Source organism: Pristis pectinata, chromosome 6 (assembly GCF_009764475.1).
Source record: "Pristis pectinata isolate sPriPec2 chromosome 6, sPriPec2.1.pri, whole genome shotgun sequence".
NCBI lineage: Eukaryota > Metazoa > Chordata > Chondrichthyes > Rhinopristiformes > Pristidae > Pristis > Pristis pectinata.
Window position 1 is genome coordinate 42,570,771 of NC_067410.1, and position 20,007 is coordinate 42,590,777.

The 20,007-nt window shown below is 40.2% G+C and overlaps 1 protein-coding gene across 1 annotated transcript in view; it reads left to right on the plus strand.

Annotated features, from left to right (window-relative positions):
• LOC127571338 (metabotropic glutamate receptor 7-like) overlaps positions 1 to 4,520 on the plus strand; it is a 547,846-nt gene extending 543,326 nt beyond the window's left edge. The window contains exon 9 of the mRNA XM_052017627.1: positions 4,266 to 4,520. Within this exon, the coding sequence (XP_051873587.1) occupies positions 4,266 to 4,520 (255 nt within the window). The remainder of the gene's footprint in view (positions 1 to 4,265) is intronic.
• Positions 4,521 to 20,007: the final 15,487 nt, after the last annotated feature.

Below are 20,007 nucleotides of genomic sequence, written 5' to 3' on the forward strand. Positions count from 1 at the left end.
CCTGCTGTGCTCCAATACTGGATCCCATGTGGAGTCCAGCAGCAGACTTGGTTATGCTGAGCAATCCACCTGTTTAAACTGTGCTAGGTTACACCTGCTAAGTTGAATGGATGAGTTCAGTTACTTTAAAAATGCATATGTAATAGGAATTAAATAGGCAAGAATAAATTGATAATTACTGCTCAACCTAAGTGGTATCCATTTGGGAATACCTTGAAGGGAACCAGGAATACATGAATATACTATAAAGAATGGCTTAAGGTATCACAAAATTCAGTCAGCAGCACAGAATGTAAGTACTAATGAGAACCCCTGAGTAATGGGAATAGTGCAAGTTTAGGAAAGTTTTGTTTAGAGCAATGAGGAGGAATTTCTTCCCCAGAGGGTGGGAAATTTGTGGAATTCATTTCCACAGAGGACTGTGAAGACCAAGTCATTGGGTGTATTTCAGGTAGAGACTGATAGGTTCTTAATTAGTAAGGGGGTTAAGGGTTACAGGGGCAAGGCAGGAGAATGGGAGAATGGAGAATGGGAGAATGCCACACGAATGATAGAGAAATGGAGGGCTATGTGGGAAGGAAAGGCTAGATAGATATTAGAGCAGGATAAAATGTCAGAACAACATTGTGGGCCGAAGGGCTTGTATTGTGCTGTAGTGTTCTATGTTCTAATAGGGAAACAAATCGGCCATTATTGAATGGCAGAGCAGACTTGATTGGGCTGAATGGCCTAATTTTTCTCCATATCTTATGGTCTTAAAGTGATTTACAATTTTTTTAAATTATTTCAATTTACATTATTTTTCATAACTCTTTTTAAGTGATTTAATTTTTTTAATGTTTGTTTATTTAAAAAAAAACAATTGTTTCTTCTTAATTCTTTAATCCAGTTCAACATTGAGAGTTTTGGGAACAGTTTTGTTGGTTGTTAAAGTTTCCTTCTGCTGTTTAGTTGGTGGGGTGTGGATGGGCTCAATGACATGATGGATTACATTGTGTATGGCTTGACATGCCAGCTACCAGAAAGTAACATTGGGCCACGCAGCTCCAGTAACCCAGTTTGATCTTGACCTCAGGTACCGTTTGTGTGGAGTTTGCATGTTTTTCCTGTGATCGCATGTGTTTCCCCTGGGTGCTCCGTGTTCCAAAGATGTGCTGGTTGGTAGACTATTTGGCCACTGTAAATTACCTCCAGTCTAATTGAGTGGCTGGAGAACCGTGGGGAGTAAACAGATGTGTGAAAGAAAAGGTTAAAAGGAATTGAGTGTGGGAGTAGGACTGATGTGAATGTTCATGAGGCTGGCATTAGGTTGATGTGCTGAATGGCCTCAATGTATATCATCAGCAAATATGAGAAATAATATGAGGTGACTCACAAAAGTCTGTTCTCACTCTGTATGGTAACAGCAAGCGCCGTCAAACTCGTCGCTAGTAACGTTTCTTGTTCCACATGTTACTTTAATATTCAGGTGCATTTCCCATTATGTGTCTTCCAGGTCAAGGTATAGAGAAAGACAGGAACAATGGGAAGGATGGGATGCTTTAGAGGTCAGGAAGGGTGAGAGGAAGTATGAATTGAAACATTGCTTCTGTTGAGAGGTCGAGAAGATAGAACATCTAAGAGGGAAAGAGTGAGAATGACAGAAATGGAGCAACGTTTCCGGCAGTCTTTTTTCCTTTCTTTGTTGAGTTACCTGACAGTGAGCAACTGTAAGGGAGTTAATACTTACACCAACATTTGAATGGCTCAGTGTATTTATTCTGAAAAATAAGCAATCAGGAGAAGGTGAATCAAATATCTGATCTTCATTAGGAATTGGCTTGGTGTTTCTAATGCAAAAGTGATGGTTCAAAAACTAATATAGTAACCACAGACATTTTCAGGATGAGTTTGCATTGAAACAAATGATTTGATGTAATTCTTTCATGAAAAATGATAAAGCAGTTATTTGAAAAAACCTCAAAAACAATTTAAGATATCACAAGATAAGATATTTATTTATTAGTCACATGTACATCGAAACGCACAGTGAAATGCGTCTTTTTGCGTTACTGTGAATGTGCTGGGGCAGCCCAGAAGTGTTGCCACTCTCCGGCACCAACATAGCATGCCTAACCTGTACATCTATACTATTCAAATGAATTTTCCGTAAAGTAATGCTTTAATTAATTCACAAATACAATCACACAGTTAAAAAAAGGGCAAAAGTTGACAGTTTTAGACCCTTTGCCATGTGCGTATAGATTTGAAGAATAACTATTTACACAACAGATATCTAACATCCATAATCATACGATCTGCTGGTAAAATGAGCCGAACAAAGACAGATAGAATTTAATTGCAATAGAGTGAGGTGGTGCATTTTGGGACATCCAATAAGGGTAGGACATACACCATGAAGGAAGGGCTTTAGGAGCGTTGAGGAACAAAGGGATCTTGGTGTACATATCCACTGATTACTGAAGGTGGCAGCACAGATAGATAAGGTGGTGAAGATGGTATATGGAATGCTGGCCTTCATTAGCTGGGGAATAGAATATAAGAATAGAGAGGTCAAGGTACAGCTTTATAAACATTGGTTCAGCCGCAGCTAGGGTATTGTGTGCAGTTCTGGTTGCCACACACTCTGGAGGATGTGACTGCACTGGAGAGGGTGCAGATGAGATTTACCAGAATGTTACAATCTGCTGGAGGAACTCAGTGGGTTCAGCAGCATCTATGACGGGGTTGGGGGAGGGGTTGGGGGGGGGGGGGGGGAAGAGGAATTGTTGGAAATTTTATGTTGAAATCCTGCATCAGGACTCCTTTTCAGGATGTTGCCTGGTTGCCTGGGATGGAATGTTTCAGTTTTGAGGGGAGAATGAATAGGCCATTTGCCTTGGGGGCAAAGGAGAATGAAGGAGTCCTGATAAGACGTATTCAAAATTATGGGGGCAGGGGGGGCATAGGTAGGGTGGATAGTGAGAAACTTTTCCCCATAACAGAGATGTCTAAAACCAGAAGGCTTACAGTAAAGGTAAGGGGTAAGTGGGTGTGAGGGGAATCGGAAGACAAATATTTTCTTACAGAGAGTGGTTGCAAACTGGAATGCACTGCCTGAGAAGGTGGTGGAGGCAGGTACTCCCACAACATTTAACAAGTACCTGGATGAGCAGTTAAGTCGCCAAGGCATTGACATGGTGGAGTGAAGGGCCTGTTTGTGTGCTATGTGATGCTAAAGCACTGCCCGATAGGTTGAAAGTACTAATGCAGTTTTGATGAGCAGAAGGTGTCTTTGTGCTTTACTATCATATGATTCTGTGACTATGCATTATGCCAAGAAAAACTTTCTCTCTTTGTTCAGGCTAGAATACCTGCTGTAAGCCTTGGCTGCCTTGCTTTTATCGATGATCTAATGATGGATTAATGAGCCAATTTTGCAGGGCAGATCATTTTGCAATTACTTGTTATAGTGCCACTGGAGATCTCATTTCTTGATGGAAGATATATTTTGAATTCCTGGTATGAGAGTGAGAAGGAAAGCTTTCATTGAGGTTTACTGGAGTGATACGTTAGACCAGGAACTGATACAATCTTGGTGCACTGGAGTAAATACAACAGCTATATTTTCGATGTTGGGTTTCGTGCCACTTGCTCCCTAAACAATTATCATGGCCAACCTGACAACCTAGATGTGACGTAAAAATGGAACATTGCGCATGTACATTCCTCCACAGCTTTACTCTTGGAATACATTGTTGACACCTCCTGTCCTTTCAGGACCTTTCAGCCTTCTGTACACGGTGATCTCAATGTTGGTGTATAAATCGTAAATTCCTCATGTTGAGCATTGCACAATTTTTGTCCCATCAACTGTCATTGTCTTCCTTCGTGGTAATTGTAAATTGACTTTGATGTTACTGTGTTGGCCCTTTGGAAAGGGAGTTCATCTCACAGACATGCCATTAACTTGGTATCAAAATGCTTTTAGATGACATCTTTGATGGCATCCCAATGATGTGCTGGTTGGATAGATTAATTAGCCACTGTAAATCATCCTTATGTAGGTGGGTCACAGGAGAATTGGGAGCAACTGATGGGCATGTGTTGGAGAATAGGTGGGAATAGGGAAATAAGTGTAGGATGAGAATGATGTGAGTGCTCTGAGGGTGGCATAAACTCAATGGGCTGAATTGCTTCTTTCTATGTCCCCAGAGAAAAAAAATATGAAAACAGATCAGAAAATCAAGCAGAAATCTTCATTTGATCCTTTGTTTCTTTTCCAGATGTACATACAGACCACCACCCTAACCATCTCCATGAACCTAAGTGCTTCGGTGGCTCTGGGAATGCTCTACATGCCGAAGGTTTACATCATCATCTTCCACCCAGAGCAGAACGTTCAGAAGAGAAAGCGTAGCTTTAAAGCAGTGGTTACCGCGGCAACGATGTCTTCACGACTATCCCACAAATCCTCAGACAGACCGAATGGTGAAGCCAAAACAGAGCTGTGTGAAAATGTAGATCCGAACAGTAAGTAAATGAGATATACAGCCAACCTTATTGTTTAGTGTGGTCTGTCTCTAAAGAGTGGACTAATTGCTAAATCTAAGAGCTTGAATATAATGTTCACTTTCAAAGCTATTGAATTAATGGTAAAAAAATTCTGCCTTGATCTACTGTTGGGTTTTAAATAAGCCCTTATGTCCAACGATCAGCACTAACCTGTATTGATGACACTGATTGAGCTTTGTTCAATATAACTAAGCCCGTGATCGTTATATTTACTGAGTACTAGTTGTTCAGAGTACAATTGAGAGTTAAAGCATATGAAAACAAAAAAATGCTGGAAACACTCAGCAATCAGACAGCATCTGCAGAAAGAAAGAGTTTCCAGCATTTTCTGTTTCAATTTCAGATTTCCAGCAAGTGTCTTTTTTAAAAATTTTTATTCTGAATTGAAACAACAACGGTAGAGTGCTGTCTCCTTTGCCATTGCTTCTGGTATGTCCTTCAGATGGTCATTAATCTGAAGGTCTTGCTCTAGGGATCCCCGTATGCCCACACCATAAAACAAAGGCTCTGATATACAGATGACCTGCTTCCCTATCACCCCTAATTGACCAATTGCAATGAGGAAATAGATAAAAAGCACAGCCTGACTGCTTCGTCTCTGGCTGTGTATCCCTTGCTCTCACATAACATATTTTTCCCTATCTGTTGATCTCTCACAGGATAAATGGCACCTCACAAAGGGACAGGTCTCTGGGCTGAATTGCATCCTTGATGTTTCTGCTTGTGTATCAGTGGCATACTGAGGATTGTTAAAGTGGGTTTAATTCTCCAGGTGTTGAATTGCTTCCCTACAAGTGTTGAGGACTTCGTTATTCCTACGTAAAGCAAGAAGCAAGAATAAATTTCACTGCAGATAATCTTTACAAGGAATCAAATAGATGAACATTGGAAGGATAATTTTAGATAAAAGAAAACTTATTTATAAGGATAGGGACAAAATAACTAGATTGGAAAAATATGACAACTGATCATCTAACAAAGCAGTATTCCATTGTGAAAAACTTAAATGGACAGATAATTCAAAAATGTTTAAAAATATCGAGACCTTCAATGCACTGAATGTTAGTATTTACACCTCATTCAAGGAGCTGACCAAAGAAAGCTGACAGTCCTCCATTTGATGTCGTTAGCTGTTGAATGGGTTTGTACAAATTTGGATCCATCATAGAATGCTCTGGGATTCAGTGATGTCAGTCATTTCAGTAAACAGTCAACGCTTTGTTTTTATAGGGAGTGCTTCACACTGCCTTGTATCTTCATGATCTTGTATCTTAGATTGCATCTTCAAATAAGTGTGAGGTGTTGCATTTTGGAAGGTCAAATCAAGGCATGACTTTCACGGTAAATGGTAGGGCCCTGGGGAGTATTGTAGAACAGAGGGACCTTGAACTTCAGGTACATGGTTCCCTGTAACTGGAATCACAGGTTGACAGGATGGTGAAGAAGGCTTTTGGCATGTTGGCCTTCATCAGTCAGGACATTCAGTATAGAAGTTGGGAGGTTGTGTTGCAGTTGTACAAGATGCTGGTATTTGGAGTATTGTGTTCAGTTTTGATCACTGTTCTATTGGAAAGATGTTATTAAACTGGAAAGAGAGCAGAAAAGGATGTTGCCAAGGCTTGAGGGACTGAATTATAGAGAGAGGTTGGACAGGCTCGGACTTTTACCTTGGAGCACAGGAGACTGAGAAGTGATCTTATAGTGGTGTATAAAATCATGAGGGGCATAGATAAGGTGAATGTACTCAGTCTTTTTTCCAGGGTTGGAGAATTAAGAACAAGAGGGTATAGGTTTAAGGTGAGAGGGGCAAGATTTAATAGGAACTAGAGGGGCATTTTTTTTTTACACAGAGGGTGGTATGTATATGGAACGAGCTATCAGAGGAAGTGGCTGATGAAAGTACAATAACAACTTTTAAAAGACAGTTGGACAGGTACACAGATAGGAAAGGTTTAGAAGGATATGGGCCAAACTCAGGCAAATGGGACTAGCTGGGATGGGCATCTTGGTCAGCATGGATGAATTGGGCCGAAAGGTCTGTTTCCGTGCTGTATGACTCCATGTACAATAACTCTGGCATACAACAATGCACTTCATTTTATGATCTAATGTATATATTCATTTTTTGTGGCTATACTTCTCCAATCTCATTAGAAGTAGACCAATGATCCCTTGAGCCTGTTTGTCATTCAGCAAGATCAAAGCCAGTCCTATACCCTGTTCACCTTCGTGCCCATTCTCCACAGCACTTGATCCTCTTAATGTCCAAAATCTGTCAGTGTCACCCTTGAATATACTTAATAACTAAACATTCATGAACATCTGGCCAAAGAAAACTTTCCGTCAGCTCAGTCCTATGTGGCTGATCCTTTATCCTGAAACTATTCCCCCTCATTCTAGGTCCTCGAGCCAGAATTTTGTCACAGTTTTGTGAGAATGTGTAACTAAGACATTCATAGTCTGGATTTTGTATAGTCAACTAATTGAAAAACAGAAAGTATTGATTCTGTTTATCAATTAGATCTTATACGAAATGGTAATGACCAGTACCATTTACTTCCATTAAAAGAAAATTGATTTTAAATAATATGAAAATAATGAATATGTTACATAATTTCATTGGTGGATTTTAATGCTTCAATTAAAGTTCATTTTCAAATCCTCCCATATTCCATCTTACAAAATGCCTAATTGTCTGCAATTTTCACAGCATGGTCGTTATGAGGCAAGATTCTATTTTTGTTTTAGTCAAACCACCCCTGGTTAAATAGCTAAGCCCATCAGCTTAGTTTGGAAATGAATGCTGCTGGATATACATTAAACGTATACATGATGCCAACTATCTTTCACTGTTACCAAACTAGTGATTCAAATGCCATGTCTTAGAAAGAACAAATCTGTTAACTTGTGAGGTAAACTACTTAGAGGGCTACATTTTACTTAATATTAGTACTTTTAAAATGTACCTGAACTTCTATAATGCCTTCATATAATAGGAATTAGTCAGCAGTGGTGACACATGGGATGTTGTGACCAACTGGGTGAAGGAGAGTTAGAGGAAGACAGGGAATCATTGGATCAGACCATGTTGCTCTAACACAATATCTTTAAAGTAGTACACTCTTCTCCTTTTTATAAACTTTGATCTTATTTTATTCATAGTTGTCGGATCCAGTTATTTTTGAATTGGCAGGTTCTTTCAGGAGTCCAAGAATGAGTTGAAAACAACTTGGTGCTTCACAAAGTTTTATTGGAAAAGTTTAAAACAAAGAAGCAGTCACAGAGCACATGGATATCTACTAGGATATGAGCCGAGACAAAGGAACTAAAATGAGCTAGGGCTGGGTGGGGTAGGGGGGGGGGGGAGGTGGGTGGGTTGGGTGGTGGGGAAGAGAGCAAGAGAGTAATTAACAAAATACAACACCTTTTATACCTGATATAAGAGGTACTCCTTAGATTACAATAGTCCAATCAGGAAACCTATTAGATGCCTGTGGCAAAATCAACCAATGTGAAAACACGTATTCACCTGATGGACGAACTAATAAGCTAAGAGCAGTTACACATTGTGCAGCCACTTGAGGTGTATTAAACACTATATATGTTAAAAAAAACTACTTAAAACAGTCGAATCCAACATAGTTAACCAATGAAGAAAGCAAATTGAGAAGAGGAAACACAACCTGTACCTATATCATTCTTTTAACATAGCAAAGTATCCCAATTTACTTCACAGGAGGAACAATATTAAATAGAGTTCAACCTTGCACCATCTGAGAGATTAAGACAGGAAGCTTGGTCAAAGGCAGAGGATTTAAGGAGTTTCTAAAAGACGGAATAAGTGTTAAGAAGATGGGGCTATTCAACGAGTTTCAGCCATGGCATTGGAGAGCACGGTCACCAATGGTGGGCTGATTAAGTTCAGGAATAATCAAGAGGCCAGAAATGGAAGAACTTTCATATTGAGGAGGGTTTTGTGACTCGACAGATTCTAGATATACATGGGACAAGGACAAACGGGGATTTAGAAACAAGGATAAGGATTTTATAATCGTGTTATTTGACTATGAATTAATGAAGATCAGCAAACAGGAGGAGAAACCAGGAAGTAAAGTTGGCAACACCATTTAAATTTCCCTGAAATACTGCTGGATGAGCTAAGAAATACCAAACTGAAGTCCTCCTTTGCCACCATTTGTGGGAGAATATAATTACAATTGTGAGAAGTCTACATAAAAAAAGGTTGCAATTAAAACATGGACATGCATGTGCTTTTGAGGGTTTAATTTTATTATAAGTAATCAAGCAATATAGCTCAATGAAGAAATTAGAACCAAAAGTCAAAGATAAGATCACAGGGTAAAAATGCAGCACAGTGACGGCTCCAAATTCTGAAACAGTTACCAATCTTACGGGATCATCTACACGGTTTAAAAAAAATCTCCTGATCAGTGCTGTGCATGGTCCAGGTGAAAACATCATTGAAGTATTAAAGAAAATTGAAATTTTTCCTTTTATTCAAACAGTTCCATCCATTGTAAAGAACATTGGAAGTGTGAGTTAAAAGGCAGTTGAACTGGGGTGGAAGGTCATGTGATGAAAGCTCTAGGAATTGGTCCAACCAGTGTAGGCATTAAAAATCATATTATAAAACCTAGATATTCAATTTTTAAAAGGGCCATTTGAAGTTTTTTATCTCCTAGTTTAGCAGATAATGAGTGGTTCAATGCCTCTGTTAAAATGTGAGGGAGTGAAAATCTCAGAGAAGCAAATTAGTATTTACATGCCGCATCCCATAATATTGGTTCAGTATCTGTAGCACTGAAGAATTCCATTGAACAACTGTAGAATGAAATGTGGAAATAATAATAACAAAAAGTTGGTAATTATTAATTTACTGCCCTGGAACAATGTGTTTTTTGTATCACATCATAGATATAATTTATTTTACTATGTGGTAACGCCATGTAATTTTAGATCAAAAATAAATTTAGCAGTTTATTAGCACAATGATAAAATGAGAACGGAGAATTCTTGCTCAATCTATTATTCATGATATATGGGGATCTCATTAATTGTCTCCAATAAAAACTAATTAGTCCTGTATTTATTTACCTCATATAATGTAAGTGATCTATTTTGGGAATTGGCAATAAATCCAAATATGACTCACTGGTGACTTTGTAACTTATAGAAAACAAAGTTTAAGGTGTTGTATAATTATCCTCATTATTTAACTACAGATTTAGGTTTACACTATTGTGCCGAATTTAGCCCATTTATTAGACAATTATTGGGGCAATAGATGTGTGATTGTACTCCACTTCTATGGGTTCTGCAGTGGCTGATGAGGCCAAAGTGGGACCTGCAGTCTCTGCCACAGGTGGGACAGAAGGAGTTCGATGGAGTGGGTGGGGTGTTTGGTTGGTTGATATGAGAAATAGTGTTCTCCTTTCACCTCTTTTGGCTGAGCTGCCCTCTGCTCCTGTAAGAGACTCAAGATTCTCAGTACCATTTTGATCAATCACAAGCCAGTGAGTTTAGTGTTGTTTAGCCAGGTCTACATCTTCAAACACATTTCCTAAGATAGCCGAAGACTGTACTGGCATAATAATGGGAGTTGTGAATTTCTTCTTGATGTCTATCAGATAGATAGATGGATAGATATCTTTATTAGTCACATGTACATCGAAACACACCGTGAAATGCATCTTTTGCGTAGAGTGTTTTGGGGGCAGCCCGCGTGTGTCGCCACGTTTCCGGTGCCAACATAGCATGCCCACAACTTCCTAACCCGTACGTCTTTGGAATGCGGGAGGAAACCAGAGCACCTGGAGGAAACCCACGCAGACACGGGGAGAACGTACAAACTCCTTACTGACAGCGGCCGGAATTGAACCCAGGTCGCATTACGCTAACCGCTCATCACAGAGTGGTGGCTTTGGCTCCTGTCATGGACGCTTATTGGATAAGAGTAGTGTTGTGAAATGGGGGCAGATTGATAGAGGACCTTTTGTAAATGTTTAATGTAAAGCTAACTTTCCCTTACATTCCAGTGAGTGACTGGACATCACTTGGAACACAGCCTCTAAGTGTGCACAACCGGAATTGTCTGTGCACTGCAGCTCGATGAGTGAGGTGGTGGTGACCCTGATACTGCAATGGAGGTGATGCAGGTTGAACAGTTATTCACTTGTCTTGTAAATTAGCTCCACTCACAGGAAGCTTGTTAACTGTGCAATATTGCAGTGAAAAAGATTGGAAAGAGGAGTGGAGTGATAATAGAGCCTTGCTTGACAACAATCTGCTTTGAGACTGGATCTGTGGTTCGTTAGAAGCACAGATTGTGTGTCACTGTGTAATAAACACAGAATGAAGACCAGTTCCTGAGGGCACCCATTTAGATAACAATTCTCTACAGTCCCTCTCAGGTGATGGGGTTGAAATGGTTTTCTAGGGTTGAAAACGGTCACATGGTTGATACAGCTCCTTGCATTTTTCTTCGATGATTGTTACACAATGAAAATTATTATACTACTTGATGGATGGAATCCACACTGCCATTCTGGGAGCAGCTCTTAGAGTCATAGAGAGATAGTCATAGAGCTCTTCAGTGGTTGGGAAGAGGTATGTGAGGAGCACTCAAATGATGGTTTTCGCTAAGATAAACCACAGGGAGACCTCTCTATACTTATTGCAATCAATTTTGTCTCTCTTCTTGAAGATGGGCACAATTGCAATGTCTTCAAGGGCCCCCTGGCACGTTTCCATCATGTTCACTACACCACCCCAGTCTTTTATTTAATCACCATTACAATTCCTTCTCTCCATTCCTTCTGATCCTTCCCTAACTTATTATTATATCTGTGCTTCTCTCAGGACCTGCAACTTGCTAGATCCTTGACGTGGACAGAGGCTCGAGAGTCACTTTCTTTGCAATGGTGGGGGAAGTGCATGTGTGGTTTTAACCTAGTAGACAGGTTTAGGTTGAAGCCTGCTTTGACCATAATTGAGTGTAAAATGAGGGCCGGAGATTTAAATCATTTGCTTCAGAATAATCTGATAGTGTTGGCACTCTACTCAGTAATGACAGACCTTCAAGGTAGAGTTGCCTTTTCAGTTATAAACAGACCCTGGGCAAGGTGGCAGTCCAACATTTAATTTAACGGGTCAGAATAAATGAATCCTTATTTATTTTGTCCATAATTATGTGGAATACTTTTCTGTATTCACTAAATTTCATTCTTTTCCTGGTATTTTTTATATATCAGTTCATCTTAATTAAACCATGATAATCCAACTACTTCCTCTTTCTCTGAGTTTCTCCTTCCTTGAATTTGTAATGAGTGCTAAGATAGTCACCTCTGAGCCAGAAAATTGAAGTTTTAAGCCCCTGTCAAGGGTTGGAATGTATAATTAGATTGGCAATGGAGTCATGAGGGACTACAACATCACTGGAAATGCCACTTTCCAAAGAGATACTAAACTTTGCTGGTGATACAAGTGTACATTCAAAATCATGTAGCATAATTAAAAGAAATAAGTATTCTCCCAGAGATATAGTCAACACCTCACATTAAACATATTTGTGGAATGTTATTATATGTCTGGTGGCTGGTGCTGCTCCCTGCATTTTCTTTGGAAGTGTTGCACAGTGAAATTCATGTCCATTTTGCCACTAGATAGGTGAAATCCACATTGGGATGGAGGGAACAACTCTTCAGCCAGGCAATGGAGGTGACTGAGGAGAACCTTGTCGATGGCTTTCCCTGTGGCAGATAGAAGACCCTCTGTAGTTACGGCAACTGGACTTGTCTCCTTTGTTGAAGTAGGTCACAATTACAGCACCTCTGAGGTCCCCGGCAATCTTCCTCATCCCAGAGGTGGGCAATCAGGTTGCAGATTTGGGGTCAAAGTTCATCACCCCCAAGTTTTCAACTGCAACCTTGGACCATGTTGTTTATCAGCTGAAAAACAGCCATACAACTTCTTGCTCAGAAGTAGCTGTGAGCTGGCACAAAATAGGCTGCTGTGGGATGGTATCAAAAGCATGCATGTCAAGGACAGAGTCACAGTTAATGAGATCTTCAAAATGTTCCTTCCAGCAAGTGCTAACTGCTCCTTTAGCCTTGATAAGTTGACCTCCATTCTTGGCTCCCAGTGGAGTCAATCCTTGGGTGTTTGGGACATAGGTGGTTTTACTGGAGAGTTCAAGCATGTCATCAGTGTCAGCAAGTTGCTGCATCTCCTGCACTATTTTCAGCTTCCATCCATTCTTTAGGTCACCAATTTTCTGCTGGACGTCAGACTTCGAGAGAGTCATAAGGTAATACAGCATGGAAACAGGCCCTTTGGCCCATTGACTCCATACCAATCATCAAGCAGACATCTACACTAGTCCTACTTTATTCTCCCTAATTTCCCATCAACTCCCCGCAGATTCTACCACTTACTGACACACTAGCAGCTGTTTACAGTGACCAATTTACCTACCAACCTGCATGTCTTTGGAATGTGGATGGATACTTAAGTGGTCACAGGGAGAACATGCAATCTCCACACAGATAGCACCAGAGGTCAGGACTGAACCTGAGTGACTGGGGCTATTAGGCCACAGCACTACTAACTGCACCACTCTGCTGCCCTTGTGCTGTTAGAATACTTTCTTTTCCTTTGACAGATGGCAATACTTCCAATTCAAGGATGTCTTGTATTTGTGATTAATTCACTGCTTGCTCTGGTCAGTTGTATCAAGAGAAGTTCTGCTTCTTTCTTGTAGAGAACCCAAGAGTCTCTTCACATGTGCCAACTGAGTCCATTAATAGTGAAGTATCATGGAGCACATACAAGAGGAAAGGGCCTTTCACGCACCATCTGCAGAGCAAATGAAAATCAAAAAAAGTGCAGATGCTGGAGACACTCAGCAGGAAGGAGCAACATCTGAGCAGCAACATCTGAGGAAGCAGGAGTTAACACTTCACATTGAAAATTCTTTTCGATAAAGGGTCTTCAATGTGAACCTTAACTCTGTTTCTCTTCCCACAGATGCTGCAAGACCTGCTGAGTTTTCTTCTGTTTAGTATATCTACAAAATAAAGGTCCTCTACCACCCTGTCCTTAGTTTACAATCCTGTCACTTTACAAGTACTGATGCAGACTTTCAACCCAAAACATCAACAATTCCGTTCCCCCTACAGATGCTGCTTGACATGCTGAATTCCTCCACTAGCTTGTTTTTTTGCTCCAAATTTCAGCATCTGCAGTCTCTTGTGCCCTCACTACAATGCAATATATAATGCTATGTGCCTGTGACGCTGCTGCAAGTTTTTCATTGCACCTATGCATACACGTACTTCGGCATATGACAATAAACTCGACTTTGACAACGTTGCTCTCCAATAGTCCAAGGGTCCACAATGAAATCCTTGAAAATGTGGACTGCTTCCCATACTCTCAGAAGCCAGCTTCCAGTGGAGCCTGACATCACTTATGAACTTCACCATCGCCTTCAATGCTCCAGCGGTGCTTTTGGAAAAAGAATGGAAAATAAATAAAACTGCAGATACTAGAACCTGAAACAAAAACAGAAGTACTGGAAGTAAGATTTCTTTTTTAATCACATGTACATGGAAACACACAGTGAAATGCATCTTTTGCATAGAGTGTTCTGGGGGCAGGCCACTAGTGTCGCCACGCTTCCGGCGCTAACATAGACATGCCCACAACTTCCTAACCCGTACGTCTTTGGAACATGGGAGGAAACTGGAGTACCCGGAGGAAACCCATGCAGACACGGGGAGAACGTACAAACTCCTTACGGACTGCGGTTGGAATTGAACCCAGCTCGCTGGTGCTGTAATAGTGTTACGCTAAACGCTATACTACTGTACTCAGCTAGTCAAGCAGCATCTGTGGAAAGAGAAACCAGTTAATGTTTCAGGTTGAAGACACTTCATCATAACTTAGTACTGATGAAGGGTCTTTGACCTCAAGCCTGGCACAACAACATAGTCTGCTTGGGTAGCAGCAGTCCTTGCCTTCCTGTATACTTGCCTACAGCAGGCATCGCAAAGCACTGAAGAGATACCACAAGTACTGTCTCAGCAAAATCCTCCAATCTACTTGCAAGATAAGTGAATGTACATCAGTGTCCTCTCCCAACCCAACCCCGCAGCACCAAAGCCTAATGGGCAGCACCAGACTCCCAAAACAGACACATTATTCTGAGATCTGTCACGGAAATAGATGGAGGAAAAAAATTCAAGGATGCTCCCAGTGGTGAAAGAGCATTCCATATATTAGCGAGAACGTTGAGTCTATGCCTACACAAAAAGCCTTATGTAAACTGTGGGAGGAGTGCAGCACCACACAGACTACCTGCCCTGTTATATACCTCCTGACCTACCTGTTGCAAAATCTGTAGGTGCCCTATTATCCTCATCAGTCACCTCAAAACCCATAGCACTGGAGCAGAAGCAAGCCATCCCCATTGCTGGGGGTGACCTAAGGAGGAGACTATACATCAATGTGAAGTGTTCTAAAAAAATCTTGACGCATTAACTATTTCATGAAGGATTGTATGAGTTGATAGTACATCCATCTCTGTCAGATCTTCAGAGTTTAAGACTCACTCTAGAACCTTAAGCACAATAATCCAGGCTAAAATTCTGTGCAGAACTGAGGGAGTACGACTTTGTTTAAAGTGCTCCCTTACAGATGAGACTAAGCCGAGGCCATGATTTCCCTTTCGGGTAGTGGTTAAAGATCTTTAAGCATCCTTTTGAAAGAACAGCAGGGGAGTTATCCTGGTGATCTGGTCAATAGTTATCCCTCAACAAATGTCACTGAAAGAACAGATTATGTGGTCATTATTACATGCCTGTTTCTGGGTGCTTGCTATGTGAAATTGACTGCCACACATTTCCTACATCACAGCAATCACCATACTTTAAAGGTATGTCAATGACTGCTAGGTACTTTGGGAGATTCTGAAAGGGACATGAAAGGTGTTATATTCATGAAGTCTGTTTTACTTTTAAATCCATGAAAAATGCTGCTTAAGTTCAACCCTTTCATTCTATCTTACATTCATTTCTGTCTTTTATAATTTACCAAAAGAATGGCCACAGTACCACTTTAGTGATGTCATAAACACCTTATGAAATAGCTATATCATGTATATCAACACTGTACTTGTGTTTGCTGTAACACTTTTGCTTTAAAATGTAATATTCTGTTAGTGAATTTTCCCCATTCTCTAAGTGGAACTTGCAATATATTTTTCTTGCATTTCTCAATGCTACATGTCAACTGCAATTCATTTCATGACCAATTTGAATCTCTGTAGTTTCTTCTAAGCCACACATATAGCTCACATCCAATTTTCCTGCACCATATATATGGTTATAGCTACTAGTATTCAGAAGAACTGGTCCCTTTAGTGACTCCTGGAAGACCTTTTGTGTGAGAAGCCTCAGACTTCTCGGGATTCAGTTTGAACCCTGAATTCCTGCTCTACTATGTCATTTAGAGTATTTATTAGATTTGTTTTTGCTGTTAATATGTCTTTAAATTATAAGAATAAGCTAACTCACCATTGGTAACTATCCTTGAACTGTCATCTTTCTACTCAAATTGCCTCCTGCTCCTTGATTGCAAAGAGTTTCACTTTGTCTAAGAGATGCAAATGAATGATATTATCAAAAGCCTGAAAACCGAGGTGTAGTTTGTCATCTGCAGAACTTTCAACCACTAACTCAAGCATATCATCAGAAAACCCCAAACATTTTGCTCATGTCCTTCCTTTAATAAATCCACACTGTCTTTTATTTATCATCTTTACTGTCACAAGTTGGCTGTTTCTTTGCTATCAAATCTGTCATTGTAAACCTGCAATATTCCAGTGGTAATTGCTGAGTTGGAAGCTTTGTTTAATCAAACTCAGCCAGGAACATTACATATTGCCATAATTGCAGTGATCCATGGAAAAGATAATGACCAACAATATTATGCAAATTATCTCTTGAAATTCAAAAACTGCATTCAGGTAACTTAAATTTGGGAGATTGTTTCTGTCATCCATGAAAATCAAATTGGATATAATTAAAAAGAAAATTATATTTTGCTATTTTTGCAGAAGCTTTGACAAATCAAGACTAATTTAATATTTATTGATCCAGAGATAGCTTTTAACTGAGTGAAGTATGCCTACTTATCCATGCTTCATTTATAATTGTTTGTGGATAAAAATTTTATACTCATCATATTCACACACTGTACATTCATTTTTGTTCTCCCACTCTCCACCCCTCTTCCACATTACTGCCAACACAAACTCATTACAGGAAGGATATGAGTACAACATCATGTGTCTTGTTTTCTGAAGGCATACTCTATCCCATATCTTTCCCCCACAATGTGACAGCAAGCAAGAATGCTGTTGTTCTTTTGTTAACCTCTCGGTACATAAGCATTAAATCATTCAGGCACATAGCTTGTTCCAGTTCATAAAGTATGTAATATTTCCTTTCAGCTTGGATTCCGTACAGTTTGTTTCTTTTAAGATGACTCTAAAGCGTGAATAAAAAAATACATTTACTCACTTGAATTCCCTCACAGTGCCCTCCTTCATGTTTCTTATTTTAATATGCATTCATTCGTGAACCTTGCAAGCTAGCCCCACATTTATTGCCTGTCCCTTTTGGCCCATTTCAGAGTCAAAGTGGCAGATAGCAATCTCTGTTAATGAAATGCAGTCATAAATGCAAATAATACATTCTCCACAAATTTTACTCAAATAATTGCAAAAGATTAAGGTACATGGGATCCAAGGTGAGCTGGCTAATAATGGTGTATTGCATGGATTGGTGATGAGACCTTTGATGTTTGTGGTATATGTTAATGACTCAGATGTGAGTGCAGGAGGTATGATTAATAAGTCTGAGGATGACAAGAAAATTGGTGGTGTTGTGGACAGCGAGGAAGGTTGTCTAAGACTACAGCAGGATATAGATCAGATGCATTGGCAATGGAATTTTATCCCAATAAGTGTGAGGTGATGGAAAGTCATTTAGAGGTAGGACATGTACAGTAAATCTTAAGCTACTAAAGAATGTTGAAGAGCAGAGAGACCTAGGGGTCCAACACATATGTCCCTGAAGGTGGCAACACAAGTCAATTGAGTAGTGAAGAAGGTATATGGCATGCTTGCCTTCACCGGTCGGTGCACAGAAATATAAAATTTGGGATGTTATGTTGTAACTTTACAAAACACTGGTTAGATTACACTTGGAGTATTTTGTGCAGTTCAATTGCCACACTATAGAAAGGACGTGATTGTGCTACCGAAAATGCAGAGGAGATTTACTATGATGTTGTCTAGATGGGAGAACTTTAATTATGGGGAGAGATTGGAGAGGCTGGGTTTGTTTTCTCTGGATTGAAGAAGGCTGAGGGGTGACCTGATTGAATTGTATAAAATTATGAGATGTAGATAGGGTAGATAGTCAAAATCTTTTTCCAATGTTTGAGGTATCAAAATCAAAAGGGTATATTTAAGATAAGATATCTTTATTAGTCACATGTACATCGAAACACACAGTGAAATGCATCTTTTGCATAGAGTGTTCTGAGGGCAGCCCACAAGTGTTGCCACCCTTCCGGCACCAACATAGCATGCCCATAACTTCCTAACCCGTACGACTTTGGAATGTGGGAGGAAACCAGAGCACCTGGAGGAAACCCACGCAGACACGTGGAGAATGTACAAACTCCTTACAGACAGCGGCCGGAATTGAACACGGGTCGTTGGTGCTGTAATAGCGTTATACTAACCGCTATACCACCGTGAGGTGAGATGAAGGAGTTTTAAAGGAGATCGGAGGAGTAAGTTTTTTTTATGCAGAGAGCAGTTGGGATCTGGAACATGCTGCCAGAGGTGGTGGTGGAATCAGAAATAATTAGGCAAGGCACAGAAAGATACGGTCCTAATGTGGGCAAATGGGATTAGTGTAGATGGGCAAAAAGGTCAGCATGGACATGATGGGCTGAAAGGCCTATTTTAGCACTGTACAACTCTCTGAGACCTTCATGCTTTTGAACACTAGTTACTATTTGTATTGGGAAAGTAACTATTTAGATTCTGTTTGTTGGTTTCTGCCACACCTGTGTCTCTTTGCCATTCCTTGCAGTCATTTTAGTCAATCACCAGGAGCTTCCTGGTGGCTGGTGTTGCTGTGGAGAGCTGCCAGCTGTGTCCACCTCATGGGTCAACTTGTCTCTGACTTCTGCACCTATACTTTGCAATGTGGAAGTCAGAGTCAAGCTCCAGGTTAAATGCCAACCCCACAAATTTGAAGTCAGCAAATATGTGTCAGCTCCAAGCGAAGCAATACTGCCTGTTCCATCCCTCCCGATCTTCATTCATAACCTGCAAGTTGTTCTTTCTCAAGTGCCCGTCCAGTTCCCTCTTGAAGGCAATGATTGGTTCCATCTCCATCACACCTTACAGGCAGTGAGTTCCAGATCATAATACTTTTTGTTTAAGAAAGCTTTTTCTCATGTCTGCTTTGCGTCTTCTGGCCAAAATTATAAATGGTCCTTGAACTATGTGTTTGGAAATAGCTTCCCTCTAAACAGTCGAAACCAGTCATGATCTCATACACCTCATTCCTGGATTGTGGATGTTGCTAACAAGGTCTGCAATATTGTCTATCCCTCGTTGAATATTTCAGAGAACAACCCTAGCTTCTCTAGGCTAACTTTATAGCTGAAATCCCTCATCTCTGCAAGCATGCCAGTAAGTCTTGCCAAAGTGACCTCCAGGACCATCCCATCCTTGTTAAAATGCAATGACAAGGATTGGATGCAGCGTTTAAATTGGGGCCCAGCCAGTGTTTTCTACAAGTCAGGATTACTTATCTGCTTTTATACTTTATATCTCTATTTATGAGTCCCAGAATCAGTTATGCTTGGCCCTCCCAATTTGCCCTACTGCCTTCTCAGTTTTATATACATATATATCTAGGTCCTTCTGTTCCTATATATTTCCCTGAATTATATTTGATCTGCCACATCAGCTCATTCCAGTAGCTTTTCTGTGATTTCTTGCCATCTAGTATTACCTTCCTCATTATTTACACTTCCAAGTTTCATGTAATCAACAATCTGGAAATTTTACCCTGCCTATATATGACTGTGTCTTCAGTGAAGCGGTCACTCTATGTATAGAGCTAGTGATTTGAGCACCAACTCCTGGGGGGGTATGACTGTCAATATCCTCTAGACATAAAAACAATCATTTACTTTTACTCCCTGCTTTCTGCCTTTAAATAAATTTGCAATCCATGCTACTATTGATTCTTTAATTCCATGGATCTCAACTCTGCTGACTCATCTCTTGTGTGGGATTTTATCTAATGCCTGAAATTCCACACAGACATCTACTGCATTCCC